Source organism: Trachypithecus francoisi, unplaced genomic scaffold (genome assembly GCF_009764315.1).
Source record: "Trachypithecus francoisi isolate TF-2019V2 unplaced genomic scaffold, Tfra_2.0 Lachesis_group1, whole genome shotgun sequence".
Lineage (NCBI taxonomy): Eukaryota > Metazoa > Chordata > Mammalia > Primates > Cercopithecidae > Trachypithecus > Trachypithecus francoisi.
This window is the reverse complement of record NW_022681454.1, coordinates 683,548-698,368: the sequence shown is the minus strand read 5'-3', so window position 1 is coordinate 698,368 and position 14,821 is coordinate 683,548. Positions and strand designations below refer to the sequence as shown.

The window sequence follows — 14,821 nt, the reverse complement described above, 5'->3', positions numbered from 1 at the left end:
AGAGCCAGACCTTTCTTGAGCGCCACCCTCTCCTCCTCCTTCTTCTCCTCCTCCAGAGCCTTCACTTTGGCCTCGTACTCATCAGCCAGTGCCTTCCACTCCTTCCTGTTGTTCTGCAGTCGGTCGAACATGGGCAGGATCTCTTCGTGGAAACGGGAGAACTCCTGAGGGGGGTCGAGAAGTCACCACGAGTCCTGTCCTTCCTGCTCTCCAAAAGTAAGATAGCCCTTCCCCAGCTGCTCCCCCTCATAGGGGAACTGCCTGGCAGGAGGAGGGAGCGCCGTGGAGGGGACACCTTCCCAGCAGAGCCCTATGAAGGCAGAAACCTCGGGGCTTGTGTTGGTGACACTAAAGCCGGGAGCTTTAGGGTGTGAATGCTTAAGATGCAGTGTTGCAGGGAGAGAAACCCAAGAATGAGCAGAACAGCTCAGAGGGTGGGGGCAGGGTGCCGGGCAGAGGAGTGGTGGGCGCAGGTGGACAGCAGGCCCTGCAGTGCCTTCTCCCGTCCCTCCCCCCACACATGGCACACATCATGCAACACACCACACGTGTGCACTCACGCACATCACACATGGAGTGTGGTGGGGTGGGGAAGGCAGTGGGGGGCACCTGCCGTGGGGTCGTGACCTGTGGCCACTTCAGGCCCAAATATCCTCCCTTGTCCCACCTTCTCCCTAGCACTGATGACCCGGGGCAGGGAGTGGGCATGTCCCACTCCAGGACAACTTCATGTGGAACCCATGGCATCCTCCTTGGGGCGTGGATTCCATCACCAGGGAGAGCGGCTGGAGGCAGGTGGCTCTTGTGGCCATCACACAGGGGCCCCACGGTCAGACCCCTGCCCCAGCGTGTCTCCCCCTCACTGCCTGCCTTGCATCTTTGGAGACTCAGCTGGCATTGGACTGTGGCAGATTGGCAGGGATGTGGCTCCTCCTGCTTTTCCAAACGCCACTGCGGGCAGGCACACCAGCAGACAGGCCGACCCAGCCTCCCCTCGAGGGTTCACAGACATGGAACGAATGAACCCACAGGGCTGCAGCCAGGGCCCCCAAAACAGAGTGTGATGGCTGCGGCGGGGGCCACTGAGGAGGGACTTCTGGGGTGGGCCTGGAGGCCATCGGAGGACATTCTGGGCTGGGAAAGGGCTCAGAGCTTCCAGGGGTGCAGCAGGGTGAGGATGGGCGGGGGCACCTGTGGGGGTACGGACACTGATATTCCTTCTCGAGAGCGGCATGAAGCCGGCACTGGCATCCCTGCTCCAGTGAGGACGCCTGCCGGGCCCCTGTGTGAGTCCACACGACTCCAGCCAACGGCCCCTTGCCTGCTCCCAACCACACTGCCCCAGTCAGCTCGGAACACCTGTGAACCACGAACCTTGTACACGAATGTGCACACGAAGTCGATGAAGCCCACTTGGAGCTTGGGGAGCTCGGCCGCCTTGTTCCGGTCCATCATAGGCTGGTGGGAGGAGCAGAGGGCCGGAGAACAGTGACCGGGGAGGCAGCTCCTCAGACCCCGCCCAGCCCCCCTGACCCTGCGACACAGATGTGCTCATGGAGACACAGCCTGGGAAGGAGCCTGCCTGACAGAAACTGGCTCTCGGGAGGGGAAGCTGACACCCTCCCCCTTGGCCAGCTGCTCCACAGCTCCTAGGAACTGTGGGCAGCTCCTTCCCACAGCTGCTGCTGGCTCCAGCCCATGGTCCCCTGAGGGCCGCTCCCTCTTGGCTCTGGGGACCCTTCTTGCAGCTGGGGAGAGGCAGGGAGGGGGATGGCGCTGTACACAGTGCCGAGCCCGGACAAGCTGCACTGCCCAGATACTTGGCTGACCAGGACCTTGCCATGCACTCGCCTGAGGCAGACAGATGTGCTCTGGAGCTGTTTCTAGTGTCAGACCCCGAGTGCCCTGGGCTATCTGTCAGTCCCCTCACAGCCTCCCCATGGAGGGTGAACCACACAGGACTCTAGAGGCCGGGTCCAGGGGATGAACCTGCTGCCTGTCCTTCCCCTGTGGGGCTTTGCTGACCAACCAGGGCCCCCATTCCTGCCGAGGCTGCATCTGGCCTAAGCCTTCTCCACTGCAGGCTCCAGACAGCCCGTCACCACCCACTGGAGCAGGTTTGTGAGAAAGCACAGCTCCCACCGGGTCCACGTGGGGCTGGGGCAGCCCTGCCTCTCCTGTTCCCTGGCGCCTCCCCTGCCTCTCCTGTTCCCTGGCGCCTCCCCTGCCTCTCCTGTTCCTGGCGCCTCCCCTGCCTCTCCTGTTCCCTGGCGCCTCCCCTGCCTCTCCTGTTCCCTGGCGCCTCCCCTGCCTCTCCTGTTCCCTGGCGCCTCCCCTGCCTCTCCTGTTCCCTGGCGCCTATCCTACCTCTCCCATTTGCTGGCGCCTCTCCTGCTGCCAGCAGGTATCCAGACCCCGCTGCTAACCTGAGGACCTTGGCATTGTCCATCATACCACGGCGTGGGCAGGGACACTCCCCATGGGTTCTCTGCCCCAGCACCCTCCCCAGGGCTTTCCTGGGACACGGCTCGAGGCCCCGCTGGGGTTCACCTGCAGAGCTGCCTGGACCCAGAGGCTCTTGGTGATGAGCCGGTGGCCCTCGTTCCTTCAGTGCCAACAACGTCACCTCTGCGTAAGCATCGCTCAATCCACAGCTGCACCCAGATCCGAGCCACCCATACGCATGTCACGTGACCCCACAAACTGAGATAAAGCCCCAGGACCTCAGAACCCGCTGCCTGACCCCAAGCCAGGACCTGAGGCTCCCGAGGACCAAGAGGGGTCTCTAACGCCCATTTCAGGAGTGGAAGGTTCCAGAAGCAGCACTCACAATGGGCTGCTGATCCAAGACGGTCCTTTCCAAGTCACCTTGCTCCCAGAACTCAGCAGCCACAAGGAGTGCGACCTGGAGGCACAGGAAGGCAGCTGTCTGTGGAGCTCTGAGCCCATGTGGAGGGGCCTGGGCCTGCCCTGTGAGGCTCTGAGCCTCGGTCTTCTCCCTCGGTCTTCTCCTCCCCAGACCCCCAGGGTCCTCACCAAACAGGGTTCTGGTTGGGCACACTGCAGCACCCCCACCCTTGCCACGCCCAGAGGCGGAGGAGGAGGCAGCCCTCAGCGCTCCTTGCAAACAATGGTCTTTCGTCTGCGAGGTTCCCACCGCCCTCCACCTCTCCTGCCGGCAGTCCCCTGTGCTGAGAGGTGTGGACTCTGGGTCTGGAGGGCTCTGTGTCCTAACCTTGCTCTGGACTTCCCAGGGCTTGGTGATGGCAGAGAGATCGCAGGCTGTCATCATCATGGCCCTACAGACACACAAGCCAGCATGAGTGCTGATGGGCCTGCGTGCTGATGGGCCTGCGTGCTGATGGGCATCTGCTGAGGGCAGGTGGTCTATATGTGTTTTCTTTTTTGAGATGGAGTCTTGCTCTGTCACTTAGGCTGGAGTGCAATGGCACGATCTCAGCTCACTGCAACCTCCACCTCCCGATTCTTGGGCCTCAGCCTCCCGAGTAGCTGGGATTACAGGCGCCCGCCTCCATGCCCGGCTAATTTTTATATTTTTAGTAGAGATGGAGTTTCATCCTGTGGGCCAGGCTGGTCTCGAACTCCTGACCTCAGGTGATCTACTCACCTTGGCCTCCCAAAGTACTGGGATTACAGGCCTGAGCCACTGCACCAGACCTGGTTTATATGCATTTTCTTACTGGGTCCCTGGGACCAGGCTGGGGAGGCACTGTTTGTGAATCAGCATTTTACAGGTGAAAAAGTGGAAAGTCAAAATGAAGTAAGTTATTGCCAAGGGCTACAGACCAAGGCAGTGCCTGTATACTCCCCACCTCGGCACCGTCTCCCTGAGAGTCGCGGGGAAATAAGGACGGTGCATTCGTTTCACAGGCCTCTAGGAGCTGCCGCGACCGGCTCTTCCTGCTCCAGAGCGTCTAGGGAGGGCTGCAGGGTTCACCAGCTGATGAGTGGGTCGGGTCCCTGCGGGGGAAGGACAGCCCTCGTGCCCCCTCCGCCCGCGCTCACATGACGATCTCCTTCCGGGTGGTCTCCAGGGACAGGTACTCCACCCAGCTCTTCTTGTCTTCGTAGTTCTTGGACTCATCCACGATCTTCTGAAACATCGCTCTCTTCCTGAACCCAGGAACAAGGGAGGTGCAGGTGGGAGCAAGTGTGGAGACCCCGCCCCAAGCGCCCCTCTGCAGGGAGGAGCGGAGCCGGAGCGAGGCCCCATCGGGGCGTGCGGGGCCGGCGGGCAGGGACAGAATCCGGGGCTGCGTCCCCCGGGCTAAACGGCCGCTGCGCCCCCGTGTCTGCTGGGGGTCCCAGGCCTCCCGCCCGCCCCGCGAGGCGCCCCTCCCGGGAAGGCGCGCACTTGAAGTACAGGGCCAGGTCCGTAGCGATGATGGCGATGTCCATCAGGTGGATCACGTGCTCGTGCTGCCGCCGGTTCAGGTTCTGGTAGATGTTCAGGGTCTGCGGAGGTCGTGCCCAGCGCGTCAGGCGCCCTGCGGTCACCTCTCGGGGTGCCCGGGGACCCCGCCCCCCCCGCCCCAGCTGCCTGTGCCTCTCACGCCCTCGGTGGGCGGGACCCCTAAATCCGCCTGCTGCTCAGGGCCCTCCTCTGGGTGCCCTATCCTCCGCCAGCGGCTCCCGCCCGGGGTCGTCAGCTTGGGACGCAGATGGCCTCAGAGGTCACCACCGGGGAGGGCAGGGAGGGGGCCGCTGAGGGTCCAGGTCCTCGGGGGCCACTCAGAGCTCAGCTGCCCCTCATTCCCCCGCTGGTGGGTCCCAGGCCGCTTCCCCCTCGGCTTCCACCCCCACCCCACGAGGGGTCCTTTCCAGATGTGGATCCAGCCCCGCAAGCGTCTTCCCAGAGCCTCCGATGCACCAGCTCCCAGCCTCCGCCCTGGGCCTTCTCTGCCGCCCTCACCCAGTGCTCACCCACCCAGTGCTCACCCTCCGCATCAGAACCCTGCTCCGCAGGATAGGGCCCTGCGGTCCTGCGGACGCTGCATCCCCAGCGCCCACAGCAGACACCGAAAATGAGGATACCAACCTCCTCGGAGAGCAGGAACTTCCCGAACTCCAGGTGGTGCCGCTCCAAAATCGAGGAGCCGTGGAGTTTAGCCAAGGGGTTCTGGGACCTGTTACACAGGCGGTGGGGGTGAGGCCCATGGCACCTGCCCTCAGCCCACCCTGTGCTCTGCAGCCCCTCCAGATGAGCCCCACTTTCTTTCTTTTCTTTTTTTTGAGACAGGGTCTGGCTCTGTCACCCAGGCTGGAGTGCAGTAGTGCAGTCATGGCTCAACACAGCCTTGACCTCCTGGGCTCAAGTGATCCTCCCACCTCAGCCTCCTAAGTAGCTGGGACCACAGGCGTGCGCCACCATACACAGCTATGTTTTAAAAAGTTCTTGTAGAGGAGAGATCTTGCCATGTTGCCCAGGCTGGTCTCGAACTCCTGGGCTCAAGCAGTCTGCTCGCCTTGGCCTCCCACAGTGCTGGAGTACGGGTGTGGACCACTGCCCTGGCGGTGGACTCCACTTTCTACATAGTCTGCTATGCGGAGCCCGATTCATGCCAAGGGCGTGGAGTTGATGTAGGGCTAGTTCACACGCCCGCCTGCGGTGCCTACTTCATCTGGTACAGGTTGTTGGTGCCACGGTGGTCGATGTCGTGGCACAGGCCAGCTGTCACCATGGCGAAGGCCTCCAGGTCTGTGTAGTAGCTCTTCAGTTTGCCGGTCTGTAGAGACAGGGCCGCCTTGCTCACCAGTCCTGGCTCCAGCAGGGTGGGGAGTGGTGAGGGGCTGGGATGGCAGAGGAGTCAGCCCGGGTGCCCTCCAACCACTGCAGGACTGGGAGGCGGGGTGCGCGGTGTCAGAGGGCGTTGCCCTCCTCCATCCCTCTGCCCTGGGAGGACCCCCATCTCATCCCTCCGGGTGCATGAGCGCTGCCCTTGGTACCAGGAGGGCCCGCACAACCCTGGTCATTCTGGCAGCCACGCACCATGAGCAGCGTGAACATCGTCTGGGCCACGTTGAAGCCGTGACGCCAGTTGTGATAGGTGATTCTCCGGTAGCCTTTGCTGATGGAGAACAGAAACCGCACCAGGACCTAGGGGAGCGGAGAGGACACAGGGCTCGGCGGCCAGTGTGTAAGTCCCACCAGAGTGGTACATGTGGTTGACTGCATGGTGGAAGCTCTGCTCCGTGCCGTCATCCCCACACCCTGTCTCCTGGACTCCCCGACCTTCCCCATCCCTGCGTTTCCCCCTGGCCTCCGCTGACCTTCCTGGGTAGGAAGCTGCCACATTGGCACCTATGGGGTGGAGCCAGGCAGGGCAGGAGCTGAGAACAGCCCCAGCCTTCAGGGGCTGCCCAGCCTCCATCCGACTGCCTGGCCTCAAGCTGGGAGGAGGACCCCTGGGGATACAGCATATTTTAAGATGTCAGTTTTAGGCGTGGACATTTGAATGAGCAGAATATGCGGGCTGCAGGCTGGGATGGGAGAGCCGATGTCTGCAGGGCAAGAGAATGATGGTCACTGGGAGCTCTTCCTACAGCCATTGTGATTTTTAGGGTCAGAAAATTATTTGGAAATATCTTTCATTCTGCACATATTTCTATACATCTTTTCTTGAGTGTTTTCCCTTAGTATTTAGTAAAATTTATTTTGAAAATGCCAGCCTGCTGCACCTGTTCTCACAGGGGCATGAGAAAAGAGGATTGATTGTCTTCCTTGGGCTGTGGGAAGCCCCCTGAGATGCAATGTTGGAAGCAGGGCAGAGCAGGAGAACCCAGGGAGGGCACAGAGCTGTGGACGAGGGCTGGGAAAGCCATCCCGTCCTTCCCATGGGGTCTCCAAGGAGCGCCGCTGTGGCCAAACCTGGAGGGCCACTTTGTGCTCTCTGTTTAGGTGATGGGATGCCCCCCTTTCCTCCGCACCCCACACCAAATCCCCTGTTATTGCCAGATGATGTGCCTAGTGATCAAATTGCTTGGAACTCCTAATAATAAAACTTCAAATCTACCCATTCACCATCCATCTGCTGTCCACCCATCCATTCGCCCATTCATCGACCCATCTATTAATTCATGAATTGACCCACCTACTCATCTATCACTCATCCACCCACTTCTCCATCCATCCATCCATCCATTCACTTATCCAACCATCCAACTACCACTGGCCCACCCACCCATCCATCCATTTATCCAACCATCTAACTACCACTGGCCTATCCACCCATCCATCCATTTATCCGACCATCCAACCGCCACTGGCCCACCCGTCCATCCATCCATTTATCCGACCATCCAACCACCACTGGCCACCTGCCCATCCATTCATTTATTCTTTGTTTCTTTCTGCTTACCTGTTTGCCTTCCTTCCTTCCTTCCTGACCTCCCTCCTTCCTTCCTGCTTTCCACCCACCCAGCCACCCATCAATCCAGCCATCCAATTATTTGTTTTATGCTTACTTCCCGTATGCATTTTACCTGTTCTGTGATGAACATGTCTGCCCTCTAAACTTCCTGTGGGATCTGGAACCCCCAATCCCATCCCCCTCACCTTCTGGGGAACATAAGGCCCTGCCCACATCCCCATCCTCACATCCTGGGCGCCCTCAGGGACCTGACTATGCGCCCTGCAGTGTCTCCCACCTCCTGGGGGATCTGGAACTTTCGCACCACGCCCAGCTCGTAGTACATCTGGATGCCACATTTGACCAGGTCCAGTTCAGTGCACTCCAGGTCAGAGAAGTGGAATTCGTAGATGTCAAATGTGGTGGGTCCTGGCAGCTCCTCCTTCTGTGGGAGGGATTGTGGGCTGAGGGAAGTTGGCTTGCCACAGCTCCCACTTACTTCTCATCCTTTCTTCCCTTGGGATCCCCTGTCAAGCCTCAGACACCCCAGGCATCTATGAGGAGACGTGTCATTCCGGCGCTCCAGCCTGTATCCCAGGCTGCTCACAAGCCCCCGTGACTCAGCCTCACTCTCCCCTCTTCTACCCTGCGGCCCAACAGTGAAGAACTTGCCCAGTTGGGTGGACAGGGTGATGTTGTTGAAATAAGAAAACACAAAGGCGTGCACATGAAAAGAAACACACACACACACGGATACAGACACACACGTGACACAGGCACACCTGGACACACGGCCACTCCCGTGAATACAAAGGCACCAGTGTGGACACACAGGCACACACAGAAGCACCCAGGCACACCCACAGACACGCAGGCACACACGTGCAGACTCACACATGTAGGCTCACACACAGCCATGAGGTAACACACACAACAGTGGACTCACTGGCACATTCCCAAGCTCGGCCCAAGGCCTCCTCACAAGGCGCACGGCCCGGGGAGATTCTGGGTGAATTGCACAGACAGACACAGGATGATGGGGACACCATGTAATCCCCACACTGATCCAGCAATGGTCTCTGGGAGACACACACAAGCATGTGTCTCTATATACCCATATGCACACACATGCACACACAGTACACACCCACCTGTGCACACACGAGCACACACACATAAACACCCATGTGTGCACACACATCTCGTGTGTACACACGTGCACACACGCCCACATATATACACGTGTATACTCATACGCATGCACACTACATACCCACATGTGCACACACATGCACACAGACACCTCCGTGTGTGCACACATGCAGATGCACACACACTGGGTGTTGCAGGCACCTAGGCACTCAACAGCAGAGATGACATAGACAGGCACTTAGTCCAAGTCAGGCCCACTAAACATCTGGTGAAGACTAAACATCTGGCAAAGCACAGAGGAGACAGGAAGACACGAAGATACACTCAGGAGTGCAGACATCAAACCCACATTCTGGTCTTGCAAACACACTCAGAGACACACTGGCTGAGACTGAAAGCCAGGCTTAGGTAGACACACGTACACTGAGGTGCTTAGGTACACAAGTATACACACACACAGCACCAACATCCCCGATGTCACTGTGTGTGCAAAGCACCCTCGGGTCCCGGAGAATGGAGAGCTCTTCCTCCCAGCCTCACACGTGGCCGGCCTCCACGGGAGGGATGGGAGCGAGGTTCTTACCAGGATTTCGCCCAGCTCGTCCTCATCGCAGTCAGCAGGCTCCTTCCCCAGGCGTGCTCTGGTTGGCTAGCACAGAGACACAGATGCGTCACAAGAAGGAGCCTCGCGTGTGGGACAGGGTGACCGCAGTGCGACCACCCCGTGTGAGCTGGAGGAAGGTGCTGCCAAGAGTCATGCTTTCTCCTTGGGAAGGCCCTGGCAGCCTCTGATCTGGAGACAAACGACTGTGGGCATGGCCTGCTCACTGTCCCACCTGTCCTGTCTCTTGGGCACTGCTGTACGGTCCTCAGGGATAATGATGGGACTCTCTCATGATGACCAGGAGGGCTCTGGCCACACAAGGCCCCTGGCTGGGGAGATTGAGCACAGGGAAGGGGTACCGGGGCTATGCAGACAGAGAAATCTCAGGGGGCATGCCAGGGCTGTCCTCGGCTCTGGCCCCAGGGCCGTGCCCCTGCCATACAGAGAGAGCTGTGACCCCTGGGTAGCCTGACCCTGCTGCACAGAGGGAACCATGACCCCTGGGCGACCTGCCTCCACTGCACACCTGTGACCTCTGGGCGACCTGCCCCCACTATGACCCCTGAGTGACCTGGCCCCACTGTGACCCCTGAGTGACCTGGCCCCCCACTGCACAGAGGGAGTCATGACCCCTGGGCGACCTGCCCCTGCCACACATCTGTGACCCCTGGTGACCTGTTCCCACCGCACAGCCGTAACCCCTGGCTGACCCCTGGACGACCTGCCCCCGCCGCACCAGGATGAGCTGGATCTCGTCCCTGTCGCACTTCACGTGGTAAAGGACCATGTCCTGTGCGATGTCCTTGCGGTTCTCCAGCTTGTTCATCTTGTCGTGGGTGTCGGTGTTCATCACTGACCAGCCCAGGAACTGTGTCAGGGACTGGAGGGGTGGCAGTGTCACCGGCGCTCAGTGCTCCTGGCGCGCCCCCTCCCGTGTGCCCGTGTGCCGGGCCCCGTGGCTCGGCAGGCAGGTCCTGGGCTGCCACCGTGGTGTGGTAGTGCTTCCGTGCGGGGTCTCCCGGGTGCCCTGCAGAGTCCCCTGCCCCCGGGGGGCCCTTTGTCATCCTCTCCCTGGCCGCACGCTGCACCACACGTACACAACACGCACACGAGCACGCACACACGGCTGAATGCGTGGCGGGGAGGCCCCCCCACGGCACAGGCCCCACCCCTGGCAGGGCATCCCCGGCGGAACCACGTCTGCCCAGGTGCTTACCTCCATGAGAACCTCATCGTGTTCGTCAAAGGGCTTCCCGTCTTTCCTGTTGTAAAACGTGGCGACCCCCACGATCTCCTCCTTCTTGTTGACAATGGGCATGGACAGCACATTCTTGATGAGCCACCCGGAGTCATCCAGGGCCCCTTCCTGCGGGAGCAGTGGCCAGAGCTGAGCTCCGCCCTGAGGCTGGCCCTGACCCAGTGTGGCGGGGGAGAGTGACCTCACGTCTTCTCCCCTAGAGCCGTGACCACTGGACTCTCATTCCTGCCTCTGCTCTCTGCATTTCCTCTCTCCCTCTCTCCCTCTTTGCATTTGGAGTTTATGTCCATGGTTTTTGTGTCATGATATTTTCCCACTGGAGGAGGTGGAGGCCGTTCTCCCACCAGGGTTGGTTTCACGGATGTGTGTGTGGGGGCTGCGGTCACGGCCTCACGGGCGCGTGTGGGGCTGGAGTCCCGAGGACCCGCTCTCCGTCCCGTGTGTGGCTCAGTGCTCTGCTGTCACCCTCTTAAAGTTCTTCATAATTAATCGCTAATCAAGGGGCCTCATGTTTTCATGTGCCCTGGACCCTGGGAATGATGTGGTTGCTCCTGTCTCCCATCCCACAGGTCCTGGGCTGGGCCAGTGAAATATGCACGGTGGGCTGGTTCCCAGAGGAGGCCCCCAGGGACAAAGTGTGTTTGGACCAGCCCGATTGGCCCTCCACCTTCCCCAGGAGTAAGCCTACCCTGCCCATGCAGCACCAGATGAACGTGCGTGGAGCAGACTCAAACCCTTGTCCAGCTGAGCCCAGTCCGGCCCAGCGAACCCAGCGAGTCCAGCTAAGATCAGCTTAGCCCCACTGAGCCTCAGCCGACCTCCAGACAGTGAGCATGAAATACAGGCTTCTGGCCAGCTGCTGGGGCTTCAAACTTGTTTCTTTGAGACGGAATCTTGCTCTGTCGCCCAGGCTGGAGTGCAGTGGTGTGATCTCAGCTCACTGCCACCTCCACCTCCCGGGTTCAAGCGATTCCTCCTGCCTCAGTCTCCCAAGTAGCTGAGATCACACCCAGCTAATTCTAATTCTTTTTTTTTTTTTTTTTTTGAGATGGAGTCTCACTGTGTCGCCCAGGCTGGAGTGCAGTGGCCGGATCTCAGCTCACTGCAAGCTCTGCCTCCCGGGTTCACGCCATTCTCCTGCCTCAGCCTCCTGTGTAGCTGGGACCACAGGCGCCCGCCACCACGTCCAGCTAATTTTTTTTTTTTTGTATTTTTAGTAGAGATGGGTTTCACCATGTTAGCCAGGATGGTCTCAATCTCCTGACCTCGTGATCCACCCGTCTCGGCCTCCCAAAGTGCTGGGATTACAGGTGTGAGCCACCGTGCCCAGCCTCTAATTCTTTTTTGTATTTTTAGTAGAGACAGGGTTTCACCATGTTGGCCAGGTTGGTCTTGAACCCTTAACCTCAGGTGATCCACCTGCCGCGGCCTCCCAAAGTGCTGGGATAACAGGCGTGAGCCACCACACTGGCTGAGGTTGTTTCTTAAGTGGCAAAAACTAATTCACTTCATCATTGCTGAATCAAAATCTCTTCTTTTGTAAGCAAGTATAATTTCTACCGAGGCATGGACAGATACCTGAAATTTGAACATTTCATCAGCGGAAGCATTCATGATGTTACAAATCTGAAAAAGGATCAGAAAAACGATTTCATCCAAAGCAGCTGAGGGTCTATCATGATCTAAAATGGCCTCTGTGGCCCTGAGGTGAGCTTCTAAGTAGGCAAAGCAGAGCAGCTGGGGGCTCGTTGAGGCACATGGAGGCTGGCCAGGGGCCTGGGATGTGGCAGAGACAAGGACAAGCACACATCGTTGCACCCAGCGAGGGTAAGGCTGTGGGGGCTCCAGACAGCACGGGACTCACAAAGCCGCTTTCCGCCACGTAGCTTGGAAGGCCGCTGGCCAGGGCCCAGTGATCGGCTGGGGGTGTGCTGCGGGCAGAGAGCAGGGGTCAGATGGGCCAGGTTGGACTGGATGTGTGCGTGCAGGGGACACATAGACTGGACGTGTGTGTGCTGGGGTGAGAGGGGCCGGGCTGGACTGGACGTGTGTGTGCAGGGGTCAGGTGGGCCAGGCCTGGGTTGGACGTGTATGTGTGCAGGGGTGAAAGGGGCCGGGCCAGGATGGACGTGTGTGTGCAGGGGTGAGAGGGGCTGGGCTGGGCAGGACGTGTGTGTGTAGGGGTCAGAGAGGCAGGGCTGGGCTGGACATGTGTGTGCAGGGGTGAGAGGCACCAGGCCGTGCTGGACTTGTGTGTGCAGGGGTGAGAGGGGCCGGGCTGGACTGGACGTGTGTGTGCAGGGGTCAGGTGGGCCAGGCCTGGGTTGGACGTGTATGTGTGCAGGGGTGAAAGGGGCCGGGCCAGGATGGACGTGTGTGTGCAGGGGTGAGAGGGGCTGGGCTGGGCAGGACGTGTGTGTGTAGGGGTCAGAGAGGCAGGGCTGGGCTGGACATGTGTGTGCAGGGGTGAGAGGCACCAGGCCGTGCTGGACTTGTGTGTGCAGGGGTGAGAGGGGCCGGGCTGGGCTAGACGTGTGTATGCAGAGGTGAGAGGCACCAGGCTGGGCTGCACGTGTGTGTGTAGGGGTCAGAAGTGCAGGGCTGGCCTGGATTTAGGTGTGCAGGGGTGAGAGGGGCCGGGCTGGGCTGGACATGTGTGTGCAGGGGTGAGAGGCACCAGGCCGGGCTGGACATGTGTGTGCAGGGGTGAGAGGCACCAGGCCGGGCTGGACATGTGTGTGCAGGGGTTAGAGGGACCGGGCTGGGCTGGACGTGTATGTGCAGGAGTCAGATGGACCGGGCATGTGTGCAGGGGTCTGAGGGTCTCTGGCGCAGTGTGCCATCCTCAGCATTTACTCTATTCTCTGAGCTCCAGGGGGCTGAGGAGGCGAGGGTGTGGGTTGGAGGACGGCTGTGCTTCCTTATTCCTCCTCCTCATGCTGCCATGCTGGGGCCCCTCCCTCTTGGAACCCTTCCCTCTCTGGAGGCCGTGTGGCTTCAGCCTGTCTTCTAGGACTCAGCGTTGGTGCCTGCCCTGCCACCCTGACCCTGACTTGTGCTCAAGCCTGGCACCTGGATCCTGGTTCCTGCTTGAGGTCTGGGGATGGGGTCCCGATAGGCTTGTGGGATCACAGGGCCACTGGGACACGCAGCTGTCCCTCCCTCGGCTGAAGTTCTGCCCTGACCTCCGGACTGGACTTCCCTCCTCTTCCAGCCCCACAGGGCCAAGACTCGGCCTCCCGGCTGGAGGTTCCACTCTCTGGGTTGGGCTGGTGAAGACAGGGTCAGGTCCTGGGGCCTTCATGCTCAATTGGTGCTGACGAGGCCACCTGGACAGCTTGCCTGGTCACTGGACGTCCACTCTGGATGTCCACAGTGACTCAGGCTCCTCCGCTGCCCACGTCCTCCTCACCATCTCCCAGAACAGTGAGTTGGCTTCTGTCTCACCCCCCACTCCACTATGCCCCACGGCACACAGAGCACCACAGGTGGGGCCGGACCAGGCCAGCGCTGCTGACCACACCATGGGAGGCCCTGGGAGGATGGCCCTGGAGGCTGAGCCCAGGTCTGAGGGGTGGTCCCTCCCCCGGGGATGCTTCTGGCAAAACTCGGCACTTACGGAATGACCTTGATGTCCTCCTTGCCGTGGAGGATGTAGTCGATCACTTTGTAGAAGACGATTTCCTGAAAAACAAAAGACCCTGGTCGGTGGGTTGCCTGGCCAAGCTCCAAGGGGCTCCCACATGCCCACACACAGCCACACACAGCCACACACAGCCACACACATGCACACCCCCACACATGTAACCGTGCATGTGTACACACATGAACAGATGTCTCCGCTGTGCACACGAACGCGGGCGCACTCACAGCCACGTCCACACACAAGCAGACCGTCACCAATACTCACGGGACACGCATCACACGCCGTGGTTTAGATCTGTCTTCCCAGTCTGTGTCCCACACAATCCCACGCACAAGCTGGGCCCGTACTCTCACACACACGCACATGCATCCTACACGTGCACAGGAGGTCCCACGCAGGGAGATGGGGCAGCAGGAGTCCCCGCAACCAGAGCCGATGTGGGCCTTCACAGCCAGCCTGGCGGCCCTCATTCGGGGACCAGCCCTGGATACCCCATCCCTGGAGCGCAGCAGTAGGGGAGCCTGGTGGAGACGACAGACAGGCACCCGGGAGCCCACCCGCCAGTTCCCACCTCCCCAAACCCCACCCCTATCCCTCCCTCTCCTGCCCTGAAGTTGGAGCCAGGGAAACAGAGGCATGTGGACGGGCCCTGGGCCCCTCCCCTAAGACTCACCCGGCCATCCGGTGTGCGTGGGCCCGAGTACGGCTGGGACTCTCCCATCAGCACAGGCCACACGTCAAAAAATTCCTGGGCAGAGAAGAGGTGAGGGTGGGGCGGTCAGTGCGGGACC

General features: G+C 60.1%; 1 protein-coding gene and 1 long non-coding RNA gene across 3 annotated transcripts in view; one reads left to right on the top strand and one right to left on the bottom strand.

The window, feature by feature from the left end:
* The window catches only part of PDE6B (phosphodiesterase 6B), a 44,017-nt gene that overhangs the window by 1,913 nt on the left and 27,283 nt on the right, over positions 1 to 14,821 (bottom strand). For both annotated transcript variants that reach the window (XM_033213369.1, XM_033213370.1), the window contains exons 5-21: positions 14,704 to 14,778; positions 14,004 to 14,068; positions 12,249 to 12,315; positions 11,963 to 12,010; positions 10,343 to 10,492; positions 9,863 to 10,006; positions 9,106 to 9,171; positions 7,669 to 7,815; positions 6,011 to 6,118; positions 5,638 to 5,747; positions 5,060 to 5,147; positions 4,376 to 4,476; positions 4,027 to 4,134; positions 3,236 to 3,299; positions 2,831 to 2,905; positions 1,375 to 1,458; positions 11 to 164 (exon numbers count right to left, since the gene is read on the bottom strand). In XM_033213369.1, coding sequence (XP_033069260.1) covers positions 11 to 164; positions 1,375 to 1,458; positions 2,831 to 2,905; positions 3,236 to 3,299; positions 4,027 to 4,134; positions 4,376 to 4,476; positions 5,060 to 5,147; positions 5,638 to 5,747; positions 6,011 to 6,118; positions 7,669 to 7,815; positions 9,106 to 9,171; positions 9,863 to 10,006; positions 10,343 to 10,492; positions 11,963 to 12,010; positions 12,249 to 12,315; positions 14,004 to 14,068; positions 14,704 to 14,778 — 1,654 coding nt within the window. The remainder of the gene's footprint in view (positions 1 to 10; positions 165 to 1,374; positions 1,459 to 2,830; positions 2,906 to 3,235; positions 3,300 to 4,026; positions 4,135 to 4,375; positions 4,477 to 5,059; positions 5,148 to 5,637; positions 5,748 to 6,010; positions 6,119 to 7,668; positions 7,816 to 9,105; positions 9,172 to 9,862; positions 10,007 to 10,342; positions 10,493 to 11,962; positions 12,011 to 12,248; positions 12,316 to 14,003; positions 14,069 to 14,703; positions 14,779 to 14,821) is intronic.
* On the top strand, positions 4,018 to 7,033 carry LOC117085002. Its single transcript, XR_004437748.1, has 2 exons — positions 4,018 to 4,061; positions 4,145 to 7,033. It is a non-coding gene; the product is annotated as an uncharacterized LOC117085002 (long non-coding RNA).